Below are 16,730 nucleotides of genomic sequence, written 5' to 3' on the forward strand. Positions count from 1 at the left end.
ACAAGTCTAAGAAACTGGACATTATTATGTCTGCGGCCATCCTTGGGACTTAAGGATTTTACATCTGAAGACTTGCAAGTTGTACTGGCTCCGGAAGACCTGGTCTCCCAGGTTCCCCTTGAGCCTGTGTAGGGATCATATCTATTTAAAATATATATTTTTAAACGTTGTGGTTTTATTTATGCATTTTTTTGTTGTCGTTTTTTAGTTAATTGTTCAGTTTTTTGGGGAATTCTGTTTCCATCCGGAACAGTAGTTGGCGGGATGCACATTAAATTGTGTGATCGTCAATATACCATAGAAGAACTCAGAGTCAGCTTCCGGTCTGAAAGGAGGTGTAACCGTGACGAGATGACTTCGGCTGCTATCGCTCAGCCGAACAATCTGGAGAAATAATTCAAGTGTGTGTTGGAGAACTACAAAAACAGGTATACCAATACGTGCCTAAAATCAACTAAATGAATGACTGCATGTATTGTATTCATACACAATCTTTCGTGTGCATTATCCCAACCACACATGGAGCCCCCCCCCCCCTTGCTAGCTAACATTAGCTGAATGGCTGGCTGGCTAGCTAGCTAACACGTTAGTGGGCCAGAAGTCATTGCGTTTAGTAGCTAGCAATTTGTGGCAAATTCAGGAAGCTAAAACCTATTTTCTGCAGACATGGTGTTTTAAGTCTCCAAACCAAATTTTGCTTTAATAGTATAACTAGGTAACGTTAACTAACTAGTCTGCTACATTTGTACCTTTAGTGACGAAAAAAGTGTTTACCGTGTTGTTTTGGTTGCGCCACGGTGCGCTGCAGGGTCAGGGCTCAAATAAAATTGTAAATGTCACATACTTCGTAAAGAATAGTTGTAGCGTAACAGTAAAATGCTTACTTAGGGCCCTAACTAACAATTTAGAGAAATAATAACAGGAGGGATAAATACACAATGAGTAACGAGAACTTGGCTATTATACACCGGGTACACGTACCGAGTCGATGTGGAAGTGTACGAGGTGATCAAATTGTATTTGTCACATGCGCCGAATACAACAGGTGTAGTAGACCTTACTGAAATGCTTACTTACAAGCCCTTAACCAACAATGCAGTTTTTAAAAAAAATACTTTAAAAAAAAGAAATTAAATTAACTAATTAAAGAGCAGCAGTAAAATAACAATAGCGGGGCTATATACAGGGGGTACCAGTTAGTCGATGTAATTGAGGTAATCAAATCACATTTATTTATATAGCCCTTCGTACATCAGCTGATATCTCAAAGTGCTGTACAGAAACCCAGCCTAAAACCCCAAACAGCAAGCAATGCAGGTGTAGAAGCACGGTGGCTAGGAAAAACGTATGACTTATACATAGTTAATACTAGACAGTAACAGCAGTGTAAAGGAGGGTGACGGGCAATCCAAGTAGTCTGGGTAGCCATTTGATTAGATGTTCAGTAGTCTTATGGCTTGTGTGTAAAAGCAGTTTAGAAGCCTCTTGGACCTAGACTTGGCGCTCCGGTACTGCTTGCTGTGTGGTAGCAGAGGGAACAGTCTATGACTAGGGTAGCTGGAGTCTTTGACAATTTTTAGGGCCTTCCTCTGACACCGCCTGGTATAGAGGTCCTGGGTGGCAGGAAGCTTGGCCCCAGTGATGAACTCTGTAGCACCTTGCAGTCAGATGCCAATCACTTTCGATACCAAGCAGTCATGCGGGCAGTGAAGATGCTCTCAATGGTGCAGCTGTAGAACTTTGTGAGGACCTGTGGGCCCATGCCAAATCTATCCAGCCTGAGGGGGAAAAGGAGTTGTTATGCCTTCTTCACGACTGTGTTGGTGTGTATGGACCATTGGTCATTCCAATTTTTCTGCAAACCATGACAACCACCATCTCAAATTTTTCTGAAATTGTCTCTGTAGTTTGGAACAGATAAAATGAGCTTTCCTGACACATTATGTTCTAATTTGATCTCTGAGAAATTAAGCTGATTGAACTAGAGGTCGACCGATTATGATTTTTCAACGCAGATACCGATTATTGGAGGACCAAAAAAGCCGATACCTATTAATCGGACGATTTTTATTTTATTTGTATTTGTAATAATGGCAATTACAACAATACTGGATAAACACTTATTTTAACTTAATATAATACATAAATAAAATCAATTTAGCCTCAAGTAAATAATGAAACATGTTCAATTTGGTTTAAATAATGCAAAAACAAAGTGTTGGAGAAGAAAGTAAAAGTGCAATATGTGCCATGTAAGAAAGCTAACGCTTCAGTTCCTTGCTCAGAACATGAGAACATATGAAAGCTGGTGGTTCCTTTTAACATGAGTCTTCAATATTCCCAGGTAAGAAGTTTTAGGTTGTAGTTATTATAGGAATTATAGGACTATTTCCCCTTATACCATTTGTATTTTATTAACCTTTGACTATTGGATGTTTTTATAGGCACTTTAGTATTGCCAGTGTAACAGTATAGCTTTCGTCCCTCTCCTCGCTCCTCCCTGGGCTAGAACCAGCAACACAACAACAACAGCCACCCTCAAAGCAGCGTTACCCATGCAGAGCAAGGGGAACAACTACTAGAAGGCTCAGAGCGAGTGACGTTTGAAACGATATTAGCGCGCGCTAACTAGCTAGCCATTTCACTTCGGTTACACCAGCCTCATCTCGGGAGTTGATAGGCTTGAAGTCATAAACAGTGCAATGCTTGACGCACAACCAAGAGCTGCTGGCAAAACACGCGAAAGTGCTGTTTGAATGAATGCTTACGCCTGCTTCTGCCTACCACCGCTCAGTCAGATACTTAGATACTTGTATGCTTGTATGCTCAGTAAGATTATATGCAACGCAGGACACGCTAGATAATATCTAGTAATATCATCAACCATGTGTAGTTAACTAGTGATTATGATAATTTTAATGCTAGCTAGCAACTTACCCTGGCTTACTGCATTCGCGTAACAGGCAGTCTCCTTGTGGAGTGCAACGAGAGAGAGGCAGGCCGTTATTGCGTTGAACTAGTTAACTGTAAGGTTGCTAGATTGGATCCCCCGAGCTGACAAGGTGAAAATCTGTCTTTCTGTCCCTGAACAAGTCAGTTAACCCACCGTTCCTAGGCCGTCATTGAAAATAAGAATGTGTTCTTAACTCACTTGCCTAGTTAAATAAAGGTATGATTATTATTTTATTTTTTTAATTGGCAAATCGGCGCCCAAAAATACCGATTTCCGATTGTTATAAAAACTTGAAATCGGCCCTAATTAATCGGTCGACCTCTAGACCGAACCACCCTCTGGAGAGCCTTTGCGGTTGTGGGCGGTGCAGTTGCTGTACCAGGCGGTGACAGCCCGACAGGATGCTCTTGTGCACCTGTGAAAGTTAGTGGTGGGTTTTAGTGTCAAGGCAATTTTTTTTCAGCCTCCTGAGGTTGAAGAGGTGCTGTTGCTGTCTGTGTGCGTGGACCATTTCAGTTTGTCGGTGATATGTGCACAGAGGAACTTAACTTTCCACCTTCTCCACTCCTGTCCCATCAATGTGGATAGGGGGGTGCTCCTTTTGCTTTTTCCTGCAATCTTGTTGATTGAGTTGGAGGCGTTCCTGGCCACGCAGTCATGGGTGAACAGGGAGTACAGAAGGGGGCTGAGAACTCACCCTTGTGGGGTCCCAGTGTTGAGGATCAGCGGAGTGGAGATGTTTCCTACCTTCACCACCTGGGTGCGGCCCGTCAAAGTCCAGGAACCAGTTGCACGGGGTGGGGTCGAGACCCATTGTCTCAAGCTTAATGACGAGTTTGCAGGGTACTATGGTGTTAAATGCTGAGCTGTAGTCAATTAACAGCATTCTTACATGTCCTCTTGTCCAGATGGGATAGGGCAGTGTGATGGTTACTTCATCGTCTGTGGACCTATTAAGCAAATTGAAGTGGGTCTAGGGTGGCAGGTAGGGTGGAGGTGATATGATCCTTGACTAGTCTCTCACCGCACTTCATGATGACAGAAGTGAGTTCTACGGGGCGATAGTCATTTAGTTCAGTTACCTTAGCTTTCTTGGGAACAGGAACAATGGTGGCCATCTTGAAGCATGTGGGAACAGCAGGCGGGGATAGGGATTGATTATGTCAATAAACACACCAGCCAGCTGGTCTGCCTTTGCTCCGAGGACGTGGCTAGGGATGCCGTCTGGGCCGGCAGCCCTGCGAGGGTTAACACGTTTAAATGTTTTACTCACATCGGCCACGGAGAAGGAGAGCCCACAGTCTTTGGTATCAAGCCATGTCGATGGCACTGTATTGTCCTCAAAGTACGCAAAGTTGTTTAATTTGTCTTGAAGTAAGATGTCGATGTCTGCGACAGGGCTGGTTTTCTTTTTGCAATCCGTGATTGTCTGTAGACCCTGCCACGTGCATCTTGTGTTTGAGTTGTTGCGACTCCACGTTGTCTCTATACTGACTTTGCTTGTTTGCCTTACGGAATTACTACACTGTTTTTATTCGGCCATATTTCCAAACGACTTGCCATGATTAAATGCGGTGGTACATGCTTTCAGTTTAGCGTGAATGCTTGCCATCCATCCACGGTTTCTGGTTAGGGAGGGTTTTAATAGTCAGTGGGTACATCTCCTATACACTTATAAACTCGCTCACCGAGTCAGCGTATACGTCAATTTTCTTATCTGAGGCTTGCCGGAACATATCCAATTTCACGCCATCGACGCAATCCTGAAGCGTGGAATCCGATTGATCAGACCAGTGTTGGATAAACCTAAGCACGGGCGCATGAAACTGTGGGTTTTGCACAACCAAAGAATTTCTGCACAAACTGTCAGAAACCATCTCAGGGAAGCTCATCTGCGTGCTCGTTGTCCTCATCAGGGTCTTGACCTGACTGCAGTTTGGCGTCGTAACCGACTTCAGTGGGAAAATGCTAACCTTCGATGGCCACTTGCATGCTGAAGAAGTGTGTTCTTCACAGCTGATTTGTGGTTTCAACTGTACCCGGCAGACTGCGTGGGTGAGCGTTGTGAACAGTGCCCACATGGTCTGGTTATGTCATGGGCAGACATAAGCTAGGGACAAGAATGCAATTCTGTTCCTATCTATGTAAGTTTCAATGCACAGAGATATCGTGATGAGATCCTGAGGCCCATTGTCGTGCTATTAATCTGCCGACATCACCTCATGTTTCAGTATGATCATGCACGGCCTCATGTCGCAGGAATCTGTTCATAATTCCTGGAAGTTGAGCATGTCTGTTCCATGGCCTGCATACTCACCAGACATGTCAATTATTGAGAATGTTTGGAATGCTCTTGATCGACAGCGCTACTGCATGTTCCTTTTCCCGCCAATATCCAGCAACTTTGCACAGCCATTGGAATGTTGTCCCACTCCTCTTCAGAGGCCACAATCAACAGCCTGATCAACTCGTTGCGAAGGAGATGCGTCACCCTGCATGAGACAAATGGTGGTCACACCAGATGCTGATCGGTTTTCTGATCCACACCCCAACCTTTTTTTTTTAAGGTATCTGTGACCAACAGATGTATCTGTATTCCCAGTCATGTGACATTTATAGATTAGGGCCTAATTTATTTATTTAAATGGACTGATTTCCTTATATAAACTTTAACTCTAAAGTCTTTATTGCTGCGTCTTCTATTTTTATTCTGTGTAATATGGTATTGGGCCTGTCTCCTCACAGTCACCGTGCCCCGCCGCGCCCCCACCCCCAGCGGAGCCGTCATGTGGCAGGAGGCCCGCAAACATGAGCGCAAGCTGCGCGGCATGATGGTGGACTACAAACGCCGCGGCGAGCGCCGGCGAGAGTACTACGAGAAGATCGTAAGTCGCCCAGGCGCACTTTTTTTGTTGCTTTTCTTGTGCATAGCTCATTACACGAATCATCCAGATCTCCACAACTTCATACAATCTGGTGTTTCGTGCTGGGCTGGAACTAAAGCCTTCACACCGTGTAGCTCTCCAGGACCAGAGTTGGTGATTTAAAAAATAAAAATAAAATTACTGAATGAGGATTCACCTGCTCTGGTCTCCTCCCCCTGTCCTTCCTTTCACCCTTCTCTCCTCTACAGAAAAAGGACCCGGCTCAGTTCCTTCAGGTTCACGGCCGGGCCTATAAGATCCATCTGGACTCGGCCGTGGCGCTCGCCGCAGAAAGCCCCGTCAACATGTGAGGAGAGAAACGCGCATGAGTACAACACACACAAGACATGCATGTGCATACATGCCACCATGTCTTACTCTTGATATAATACTGTCACACAAATACTCTTTCTGCACATCACACGCTCGCACCACCTGAGAACACTAATCAGAATGTTATGTTCTCTTGTTGTTGCAGGATGCCCTGGCAGGGAGACGCCAACAACATGATTGACAGGTTTGACGTGAGGGCACACCTGGACTTCATACTCACCTACACCCCTCCGCTCCTCAACACAGCGTAAGTGTGTGACTGAGGTCTCTCCTTCAGACTTCCTACCTTATTACGCCACTCTAGTAAGATGTCCTCACTGAAATTGATTATAATCATACATACACACACACACACACACACACACACACACACAGGTTGATTTGTTGCGGTTGTTTAATGAAATGTGATATGAAAGGTCAAATGTGTTACGTGGGACCACCACCGTTTTTCGCCAAACATATTGAAGTGTTGCGTTTGGGTTGCAGCACACCAGAACAGGAGTCGGAGGAGAGGAAGTGCAACTATGAGCGTTACAGAGGCCTAGTGCAGAACGACTTTGCCAGCAGTGAGTATCCGCCGGTGTTGGTAATGCCATGTCTCTTGTGCCTCCCTCCCAGTGGGTATATTGTGTTTCTCAGTGTTCTCTAACCTCCCGCTGTCCCTCTGCAGTCTCCGAGGAGCAGTGTTTGTACCAGATCCAAATGGATGAGCTCTATGGTGGCCTGCAGAGGCCAAATGAGGACGAGAAGAAAAAGTTAGTCCTATCCCATCTTTTCACGATCTCCACATTCTCTATTTATGGCTTATAGAAGTATACTTGTATTTAGATTATTTGTATTGATTATGAATAAGCCCCTACCTTTTTTCATTTAGGCTTGCCAAGGAGAAGGCCACAATTGGCTACACGTACGAGGACAGTGCTGTTACGAAGTCTGGGGAGGAAGAAGAGAAAGGGGAGGAGGATGACTCTGACAACAGCGAATCAGAGGAGGACGAGGGTATTCCAGACATTGGTGAGTTCCCGTATCTTCTCACCCACATACTGTAAGTATGAGTGGTTGGGTTGAGTGGACATTGGGCTTGTTTGACATTGCAGCCGACTGACTGATCTAGAAATGACGTTATTATTATTTGTAGATCAGTCGGTCACAATTTACCCAGAATGCATCATGTTGTTGACTGCAATTTTGAACAAGCCCAGAAAATGGTCATGTATGTGGAATGCGAGTATGCATTATTCTCTTATACCATTTTGTTGTGTGTGTTTCAGACGTGGAGGTGGACGTTGACGAGCTCAACACGGAGCAGGAGTTGGATCTGAACAAGATGGCCACTCCATATGGAATGGCAGAGGGAGATTTTGTCAGGTCAGTACCTGCTCCCATTATAGGCTATGCGTTTCGCTACAATTGTAATTGTTGACGTTACATTATCGCCGCAAATGCCTGTCATTTCTTTATTTTTATTTTTATGTCGCTTACGTTGCTTCATGTTGCATTTGTTTTTTTTGTGCATTTTATGCTTCTAGTAAATGACCAGTTCCTTTCATAGCGTATTTTAACAAAGGTTAAAGAGTAGAAACTCTGCTGTTATATACACTGTGTTAACTGGCTGACTGTTTGACAGGATGCTGAGGAAAGACAAGGATGAGCTGGAGGCCATTAAACATGCCAAAGCTCTGGAGGCAGAGAAGGCCATGTACTCGGTAAGAAAGAATTGGTGTGTGTGTGTTCCCGGTGTGTTGCTGTTATGTCGATGATTGTTGGTAGGCCTTTTCCCTGATGATGTCACTGACTGACTGTGTGTGTGACCCTCAGGGCCGTCGCTCTCGCAGACAGAGGAGGGAGTTCAGAGAGAAGAGACTGAAGGGCAGACAGATCAGCCCACCCAGGTAAACAGAATTTTATACCAGGGTTGGGGTCAATTCAGGAAGTACACAGAAATTCCAATTATTTTCATTGCTTTTGTCGTTTGAATTTAGTTTCTGAATTTACTTGGTATGGAATTGACCCCAACCCTTATTTTTATACGATATGGGGTAACTCACCTCATCCACGACCAATGTGTAGCGCACACATGGTACGAGACACACTGTCACACCTCTTTTAAACCCTTTCTCTGTTTATGATCTCCAGCTATGCCAGGAGAGACAGCCCAACCTACGATCCCTACAAACGGTGAGCGGGAGGCCAACCATTTAACTTTCTGTTGAAGTTTTTCACTTTAAAAGTCCATCTAATAGTATGTTTTGACTAGGAAAGTAATGGCACTGTCATCCTTTTGGTCAGTGCTACCAACTCATGATGAACTGCTTGCTAGTGAGGTTTGAGGTCACCCTTTTAATCAGTAGAGAGAACACTGATGATTCTCCCTTCCCTGGCAGCGCGATAGGTAGCTTAGTGGTTAGAGCTAGTTCGAATCCCCGAGGTGTCTAGGTAGGGAGCATCTGCCCTAGCACATGATGCCGAAATGCATTATACTGTGACATTTTCTGTATTTGGAAAGTTCTATATCTTGAAAACGTGATTGCTGGCATGCAAGCCGTTTTGGGACTGTATCAACAGTTGACTAGTGAAACAAATACCAAAACAGTTTTTGAGTGGAATTTTCCTTTACCCCATAATTAGTCCAGCGTCGCTGTCAATAATGGCTGATCCCTGGCCTTGAGCCCACTCTCTGAGGGTGGGTTCAAGTTCACACCACACACTTATACAGGTTACACGCTTGTACATGTGTGAAACAGGGCAAATATAAGCAGCCCTATTTTAAAAAAAAAAAAATTTAACCTCCTTCCTTTCTCCCTCAGGCCCCAGTCAGAGTCCAGTTCGGAGTCGCGGTCCCGCTCCCGTTCCCCGGGCCCAGAGAAGATCACCTTCATCACCAGCTTCGGAGGCAGTGACGAGGAGGCTGCCGCTGCAACTCAAGCTCCACCCCCTGTCCACACCCCCGCCAACTCGCTGCACCAGCCCGCAGGTCATAGCAGGGGCTCCCGGTCGGTAGCTTTCCCCTTCTGCTTTCCATTGGTTGTTTACTCCTGTCAGTCATGTTGCTGTCCATTGACTACAGCTGTAAAGATTTGGGCTTTAGAGATTTGGAAGGTGAAGTTGAGCTCAGATTTAGGTTAGTAAGTTTGACCTGAACAGTTTACAGTCCTAGTAGTGACCTTTTTAGAGATGCGTGTTAGTTTGTACATCCCAAACAGCAAATTCTGCATGTTGTTATTCATGGTAAATCAATTAGATTGTGTACTTCTTCATATTAAAAGCTGCCCTAGACAACTTAGTACCACTTTTGAAGGCACCAGGAGGTAAGGGAAAACGTATATGTGTCAATATTCAGTACGGTTCACAAAGTAGCGGAAATGCTTAAGTCCTGAGCTCTGGTCTACCTGTGTGGTTACATGATTTTACAAAAAAATTGCAGCACTATCAGTCCAATGTAGATCAAAACCTGAAATAAAAATGAGTTCAAGCGGACATTTAGGATTAGAGCAGCCTGTGGGTCGTTGCTAATACCTCAGTGTTGTCTCTCTGTTCAGCAGACACCGCTCTTCCTCCAGCCCTTCCTCCTCTTCCACCCACTCTTCCACTCATCGCTCCTCCTCTCGTTCCTCCTCTCACTCACGCCGCGACAGACGCCGTGTAGGAGCGAGGGACAGACGACATTCCCGCTCCCGGTCGAGGCGGCGCTCCGACTCGCGGTCCCGGGGTAGAGGAGCCAACGGAGGAGGAAGAGTGGGGTCACGGAGGAGATGCGACCGGACACAGTCCCGCTCCAATGACCGAGATGGAGACCGGGAGAGGGACAGGGAGCGAGACAGGGATGTGGGACGTCGCTTCCCGGCACGCAGGCACACACGGTAAGGCAGCCTAGACAACCATATTTATTGATATTTTTTGGACCCCTTTTTCTCCCCAATTTTGTGATATTCAATTGGTAGTTACAGTTTTGTCCCATCGCTGCAACTTCTGTACGGGGGTCTCCCGGTCACGGCCGGCTGCGACACAGCCTGGGATCGAACCCGGGTTTTGTAGTGACGCCTCTAGCGCTTCGATGCAGTGCTTTAGACAGCTGCGCCTCTTGGGAGGCCCCTCCATACGACTTTTTTAACCAAAGTAAATCCTGAACGTAATGTATTTTTAAAAATCCTACCACTTACATGAACCGGTGAGCTCTTCGACGTTGTGCCGATCACATCTGTCTGCTCGACTTCCAGGTCCCGCTCGAACTCTCGACAGGGGGACCGTGCAAGGCGGGGGGGTGGGGGGCGGACTTTGGGAGGCCATCAGAGGGGGGTCAGCAGCAGCAGTCCTAGCCCCTCCCAATCCCCCCAGCCCAGCTGCACCCCTTCCCCCTCACACAGAGGAGGCCTGCCCTCTGCCACTGCACTCTGTGACAAGCTGAGAAAGTGAGTCCACTGACACCTACATGCATAAACACACTAGAGATCTTAAACGGGTTCAAAAAAGTTGGACCCGTTCCGAAATAGACCTGGGGCTTTCCCGCCCAGACCCAATATGCATAAATACAATTTTTAAATATAATGACCTGTTCTAAAAGTACACAAGAACAACTAGACCCGTTCCGATGCAGACCGACTTAGGGAATCAGACAAAAAGTCAATTTTAAGCTACTTTATTAACCGGCGCTGATAAGCAAGGGGGAGAGAGGGGGGCCGTGCTGTGCGTGCACTCCCGAGTGTGTGAGCGAGTGACACAGAGGAGGGCGTGAAAGATGAGACCGCAACCAACCAAGCCAAAGCAAGGATGGAGGGAGGGAATGCAACCAACCAAGCCGACTCGTGTTATAGTAGATAGCTGCCATAGCTAGGTTATTCATCATTCAATATGATTACAAATCAAATGTTATTTGTCAAATGCTTTGTAAACCAACAGGTGTAGCCTAACAGTGAAATGCCTAACTTTACCATCCATTGACTAGATATCTATAACTTTTGCCACACATGGAGCCTCTGACTGTAGCCTATTGCCGCTTTGACTTATAATTGGCCAACAAGCTACATGTGCCATTCTCGTGAAAAGCAAGAGCAGCAGCATAAATGATTACATTTCTCTCTACTGCAGCAGTCGCTGTTTGGATCTGTACGCATCATGTGCAAACTCAGTTAAAATGACAGGTACCCGAGACCTGTGACAATCAGATCTGACCCAGACCCTGTGATATTTAGAATTCTGGGTCCTGGATTGGGTCTGGTAATCCGGTATAGGTAGATCTGCGAAGACCTCTAAAGCACACACACATTAATAATCACATATGTATATATACACCCAGCCTCCCCCTCACATGCCGTTTAAAACAAACAGCAGCAAGAAGTAGCTAATATTTGCCCTAGTCTGTCCCATGGAGGAGCTCTCTAATGGGAAATGGTGACCATTTCAGCCCTACTTTTCTTCCTCTTTCTCCCCCTCTCTCTTTCTCTCCCTCCAGGCCTGATACTCCGGGTGGTAAAGAGACGGGAGCTGCCAAAGTCAGTAAGAATTTGATCTAGCTGGGTTTGTTGCAAAAGTCTACGCCTCCCTCACCCCTGACAGGCTGAGCTGGCTATCCATCAGGCCGGGGACCCCCCCCCCCCCCCCCCCAAAGGCCATTGTGCACACAGAGAATGGAAATCATATGAAATGTCTTTTGACTGCCCCTCTCTGTGGAGCTCCCATATTTTAAATGGTGTCCTTACCTCCCCCCTGAATGTAGTGTAGAGTTAAACCGTTCTCTACTCAGTGTAGAGTGTGGTTACAGGGTTAGCCTGCCTCCAAAGGGCACAACCTACATTGCAGAGTGTTGTGACAGACTTTTCCCGGACCCTTCTTTCTCCGTAACCCTGAATGGACTGGTGTTCCCAGCACCCTTTCTGTCACTTATGTATCTGTCTGTATTATGGATATTCTGCGGCACCTGCTGAGCTATGCAGAGTGGTGCGGGTCAGACCAGAGAGTGGAGTGTGTCCCTCAATCTCAATGCTGAGACGTTTCACTCTACATATAGACAACACATTTTTAAAGCTCGTGCCCTCCGACTGAGGGGAAAGCACTGATATGTCATTGTCAGAAGCTCTTAAATGGCTTCCTTGTCTCCTTTCCTTGTCTCCTCTCCCCTCACCATTGATCTTAAGCGACTGGGCCAGTAAAAGCGCAGGAGTAGTAAAGGAAGCCATAGAATAGGGGGGAGAGTAGTCTGGGTGCGTTCCAATAGTCTTAAGAGGCTTCCTCTCCTCGTCTCCATTCTGCCATCTGCGCTGACGGTAAAGAACTAGACCGGTGAAGGTGGTGCACTGGCAGGCATACTCTATATTCTTCTCTGTTACGTTTCAGATCAGCTAAAGTGAAGGACACTCAGGAGAGGAGGCCATTTTAGGCTGTTAAGCACGTCCCTGCTATGTAGTGAGGTCGGAGCTCTCAGGTGTATGCAGCTGTTGTGGACAGCAGAGCGGTGAGAGGGGGGGGCTGGGCTTGTCTGAGCAGGCAGGAGAAATACACCACCGCGCCTCTCCACCCAGGACTTAACAGCACACACTGTTACCTGCTGCCTTCCCCTTAGAGACACGCCACTAGACATGGCTAGTAACCGCTCCAGTACAGGGGATTCACCGGGGTAAAGGGATGTCTCGTAGTTGCTGTGCAGAAGGAGAGTGATAGAGGGAAGGGTCATTAAACTCAGTAGGTTGCCATTTTAGCCTGTTGTGTATGTGTGCGCTTGTTTATCCTCAAGCTGAATTCCTACCTGGCCAGGGAGTGTCAGCAGGGAATGTACAGGGGAGGGGAGGGCTGCTGGCGCTACTTGTGCCAGACTGTTCTTTCCCTGTTCGACTCTCTTACCCTTAGCTGTCCTCACAACATTCACACATATGTACAAATGCATAAGACACATATACTTAAAGAGTCCAGTTCCATGTAATGTGATCCTGTCCTGCTACAGTGTACAACAGCTGCGGGCAACGGGCACGGGGTTTGCCTCTCCTCCCCTCACGTAGCCGGCTCTTCCAGTCCAGCAGAGAACAGGACATGACAAACGGCTCACATGATTTACGGCCGTATAACCCCCATATGACTAACCGTGGCCTTACCAGCTGCTATATGAGGCAGTGGTGGTCCAAAACGTGCCCATCCCCGTAGTTCCACACACACCCTGCGCTCCTGCCCTGCGAGTGTGTGTGCTGATGCCTGCGTGTCTCTTACAGCCCAGGATGACCCCGCAGGAGAAGCTGAAGATACGCATGCAGAAGGCCCTCAACAGGCAGTGTGAGTAGACAGACTGGACTCTGTTTGGTCAGTCTCAGTTACAACTAGTTGATGCTGTGTTTGTATATAAATATTCATCCTACCTCTGCTCTTCTGTTTCTCCCACAGCCAAGGCGGATAAGAAAGCAGCCCAGGCGAAAGTCACTCAGCAGGAAAATAAGCGAGCGGTGCGTGTGGATTCGTGTTTGTGATCTGCTAGCCAGCCCCCCCCCCCCCCCCCCCCCCCCCCCCCCCCATTATAGCATATTGTGTGATGTTTCCTCTAGAAACAGACAGTGTCCCCCTAAGACAGTCCTTTGATACATGTTGTCATCTGCCATTGGCCCTCATGGCTGTGTATACTTTACAGGAGCGCGAGGGAGAGCTCAGAGCCATGGCACGCAAGATCCGCATGAAGTAAGACTGTGATTGTGTGTGTGTGTGATGCTGCATTGTGGTGCCGTATGACTCTGGTTAAACGGTGGTGTGTGTGTGTGTTCCAGGGAGCGTGAGCGTCGGGAGAAAGAGAGGGACGAGTGGGAGAGACAGTACGGACGACAAAGCCACTCGCCCTCCCCATCTAAATATGGTGAGTCACCCCTTAACTGTCATCGTTGTTAAATCCTTGACGGGATGTGTTCAATTGCACACTTTTTGAAATGGCCGTGCAATTGGGATGCAGCTCATAAGCCTCTAACAGTAGCTCAGTACTAGTTGTGGCTCAGTATTAGTTGTCAAATCAAATTGTATTTGAACACAAAAGGTGTAGACTTCACCGTGAATTGCTTACTTACGAGCCCTCTCCCAACAATGCAGAGTTAAAAGTAAGAATTTGCAAATTATACACTTTTTTTCTTTTTTTTTGTCAATGTGTGTGACATTGGCTCAGTACTAGTTCTGAGTGTTGTCAGTTAACTTTCTGGCACGCTGTTGTGTTGGTCATTCTTTCATCAGGTGTGTCTGTCCTCTTGTCTGTCCCTCAGGTCGTGACCACAGCTCATCCAGAAGGTATGTGAGCCACCACAAGAATCTCCACTGTTGAGGAAGGATGTTGACTCTCGCGCACGTTATCTCAGTAGCGCATCATACTCTCCCTCTGCGATCTGTCGCAACTCTTTCTCGACACTGTAATGGGGGAAGTTATGATCACTGAAGTCCATATTCAGTTTAGAGTGATTAACACAATGTTGAGCATATTTCTGTAATGCTCAAGATTTCCAGTGTTCTATTTGTGACACACGACAGACACACACACTCTCACACTCTTTGTTCCTCCCCCCCCCCCCCCCCCCCCCTCACACTCGTATTCAAATGTGTTCTCTCCCGCTCACACGCACCCACATTGGGACAAAGAGTTTGAATCAAAAGCCTGCATACTCTCACAGAGGGCTGTCAGTACTGATGTTAGGCTCTCTCGTCCCTGGTCCTCCCTGGGGAGTTGTGGGGCCGGCTGTGGTATTGGGTAGTGGGGGGGACACACTGAACCTGGAGTCTCGGTACATCAGAAACAGATGAGGCTTAACACTGTCAGTCTCAATACGCTACAGCAGTTCTGCACTTAGACCATCCATGTGTATGCGACAGACCAATGGTAGCTTAGTCAAATATGATACAAGCTAGCAAGTACCAGCAAATACTGGAGAGTAACTGTTTACACCAGGAAGTATCCCAATATTTTAAAGAAAGTAATGTCTTGTGTAATAATTGGCTAGTCATGTCCAGTTTGACATATAGCATTATATGTGGGGGTAGTGAATATACTGTGGGGGTCCAAATGTAGCACTGTGTTACCTGAGACTCAAACACACTCTTTTCTCGGGTTTCCAGGAGGTCCCGTTCCCGGTCGAGGAGTCCATATTACCGATACTAAACATACCGCTTGGACCCACTAACCCCCACAACCCTCCTCATCCCCTCTTCTGCCTACTGTTCCAGTGAAGAGATTTGAGAAAAGGAGAGAAGTGAGGGACAATGTGCTGAATGGTAGAGAGACTGAATGAGGGTGAGGTAGAGATGGATGGGGGAGAGGAAAATGGAAGAGCTGAATTGGAGGCCGGAGATTGAGATTTGGTAGTTATTGCATCTGGCCACATTTTAGTGTCAGTAATTCTGCATACATATTTATCTCCTTTTATGATGGTCTTGCTTTTTCTCCATCTCTGGGTGCTCTTTCTATCTTTCCCTGTGCCCCCGTCCCCTCAATCTCTCTCTGAGAAGAGTATGTTGGCATCACTGAATAGGATGTAAAAGAAATCTGATTAAAATGTTTACCTTCATCTATGTACATAGTTTTCTTCAATTACAAGTGAGTGAACATTGATGAAATCCCGAGGCAGTGTATAGCTCAATGTGAATATGAAAAATAATTGGTCGCTAATGATTTTAATATTTTTGTATGGCATGCCCCCAACCACTCACCCAGTGAATTGAGACTTGGTTGTACTCTTCTGAGTAACAGATTGTTTTAATCCAAATATATGATCAGTTATCAAACTGAGAAATCCAAATAAAATGCACAAAAGTATCTGTCGTCAATCTATTGGTTTTGTGTCTTTACTTGAATGTTCTCATCTCTCATACATGCATTATAAATGTCCCCAAGTCATAACTGCAATACTTCACTAGTGAGGCTTTGAGTCAAGAAGCAAAGTGTCTTGTCCAACACTTGATTAAAGTTGTTTGGAGTTATATAAAAGTCAGGGACCAATTTAACAAGTAGTTTGGTTATTGTAGCTAAGATGCATTTACAATTATACATTATAATGCATTTTATCGAAATGATTGCGCTTTAGCGTACTGGTAAGATCAACTCACTAAGTGATGAGTGTGAAGGGAAGGTGTCAGCATTTATAGTACTACCCTACTTGTAAGGCGCAGTTCTCGTTAAGCAGGCCACGTACAGCCACCGGGTGGCGCCAAACACCTTATTTCGTGTAATAACCTACCTTTTACGCACATTATTCAACATGTGTTACATCTAACCATTTACAATGTTTCACAACATACTTTATAGCTAGCTATATTGTCTCCTAATCCGTCTGAATCATTTCCCAACCAAGATAGGCTAGCGCCTAGGCTGCTTAGTTTGGCTTTGTAAAAGTTTACGGTCAGGCCTATGGTTTTTAACCCCACCCGCCACTGTATTTTATGTGCTGTCTGGTGAGTAACAAAAGGAGAAACGAACAGACCGTTTACATCAGTTTCGAAATCAGCCGGACAGCAAAACAAACACCTGTCTTCAGCGACCTTGTTAAAGCCACTTCCTCCTCACCCACATCCTTAGC

The 16,730-nt window shown here is 46.2% G+C and overlaps 1 protein-coding gene across 5 annotated transcripts; it reads left to right on the forward strand.

The window, feature by feature from the left end:
- Nucleotides 1-304: 304 nt before the first annotated feature.
- Nucleotides 305-15,981, forward strand: LOC139382440 (CLK4-associating serine/arginine rich protein-like). Of its 5 annotated transcripts, none has more exons than XM_071126491.1 (21): nucleotides 305-428; nucleotides 5,699-5,838; nucleotides 6,087-6,184; nucleotides 6,356-6,457; nucleotides 6,697-6,776; nucleotides 6,881-6,965; nucleotides 7,085-7,224; nucleotides 7,482-7,578; nucleotides 7,838-7,916; nucleotides 8,029-8,102; nucleotides 8,347-8,388; nucleotides 9,018-9,203; nucleotides 9,753-10,070; nucleotides 10,428-10,619; nucleotides 11,660-11,699; nucleotides 13,407-13,467; nucleotides 13,576-13,634; nucleotides 13,817-13,863; nucleotides 13,950-14,035; nucleotides 14,430-14,454; nucleotides 15,274-15,981. In XM_071126491.1, exons 2-21 carry the CDS (start codon nucleotides 5,740-5,742, stop codon nucleotides 15,314-15,316), a joined length of 1,953 nt encoding a protein of 650 aa, XP_070982592.1. In that variant the 5' UTR covers nucleotides 305-428; nucleotides 5,699-5,739; the 3' UTR covers nucleotides 15,317-15,981. The 5 variants fall into 5 exon arrangements, 2 of the variants coding, with proteins under 2 accessions (XP_070982592.1, XP_070982591.1); XR_011628639.1 differs by having other exon boundaries at nucleotides 307-428; nucleotides 9,750-10,070; nucleotides 11,660-11,703; XM_071126490.1 differs by having other exon boundaries at nucleotides 307-428; nucleotides 9,750-10,070.
- Nucleotides 15,982-16,730: the final 749 nt, after the last annotated feature.

The sequence above is a fragment of the Oncorhynchus clarkii genome, chromosome 24 (assembly GCF_045791955.1).
Source record: "Oncorhynchus clarkii lewisi isolate Uvic-CL-2024 chromosome 24, UVic_Ocla_1.0, whole genome shotgun sequence".
Classification (NCBI taxonomy): Eukaryota; Metazoa; Chordata; class Actinopteri; order Salmoniformes; family Salmonidae; genus Oncorhynchus; species Oncorhynchus clarkii.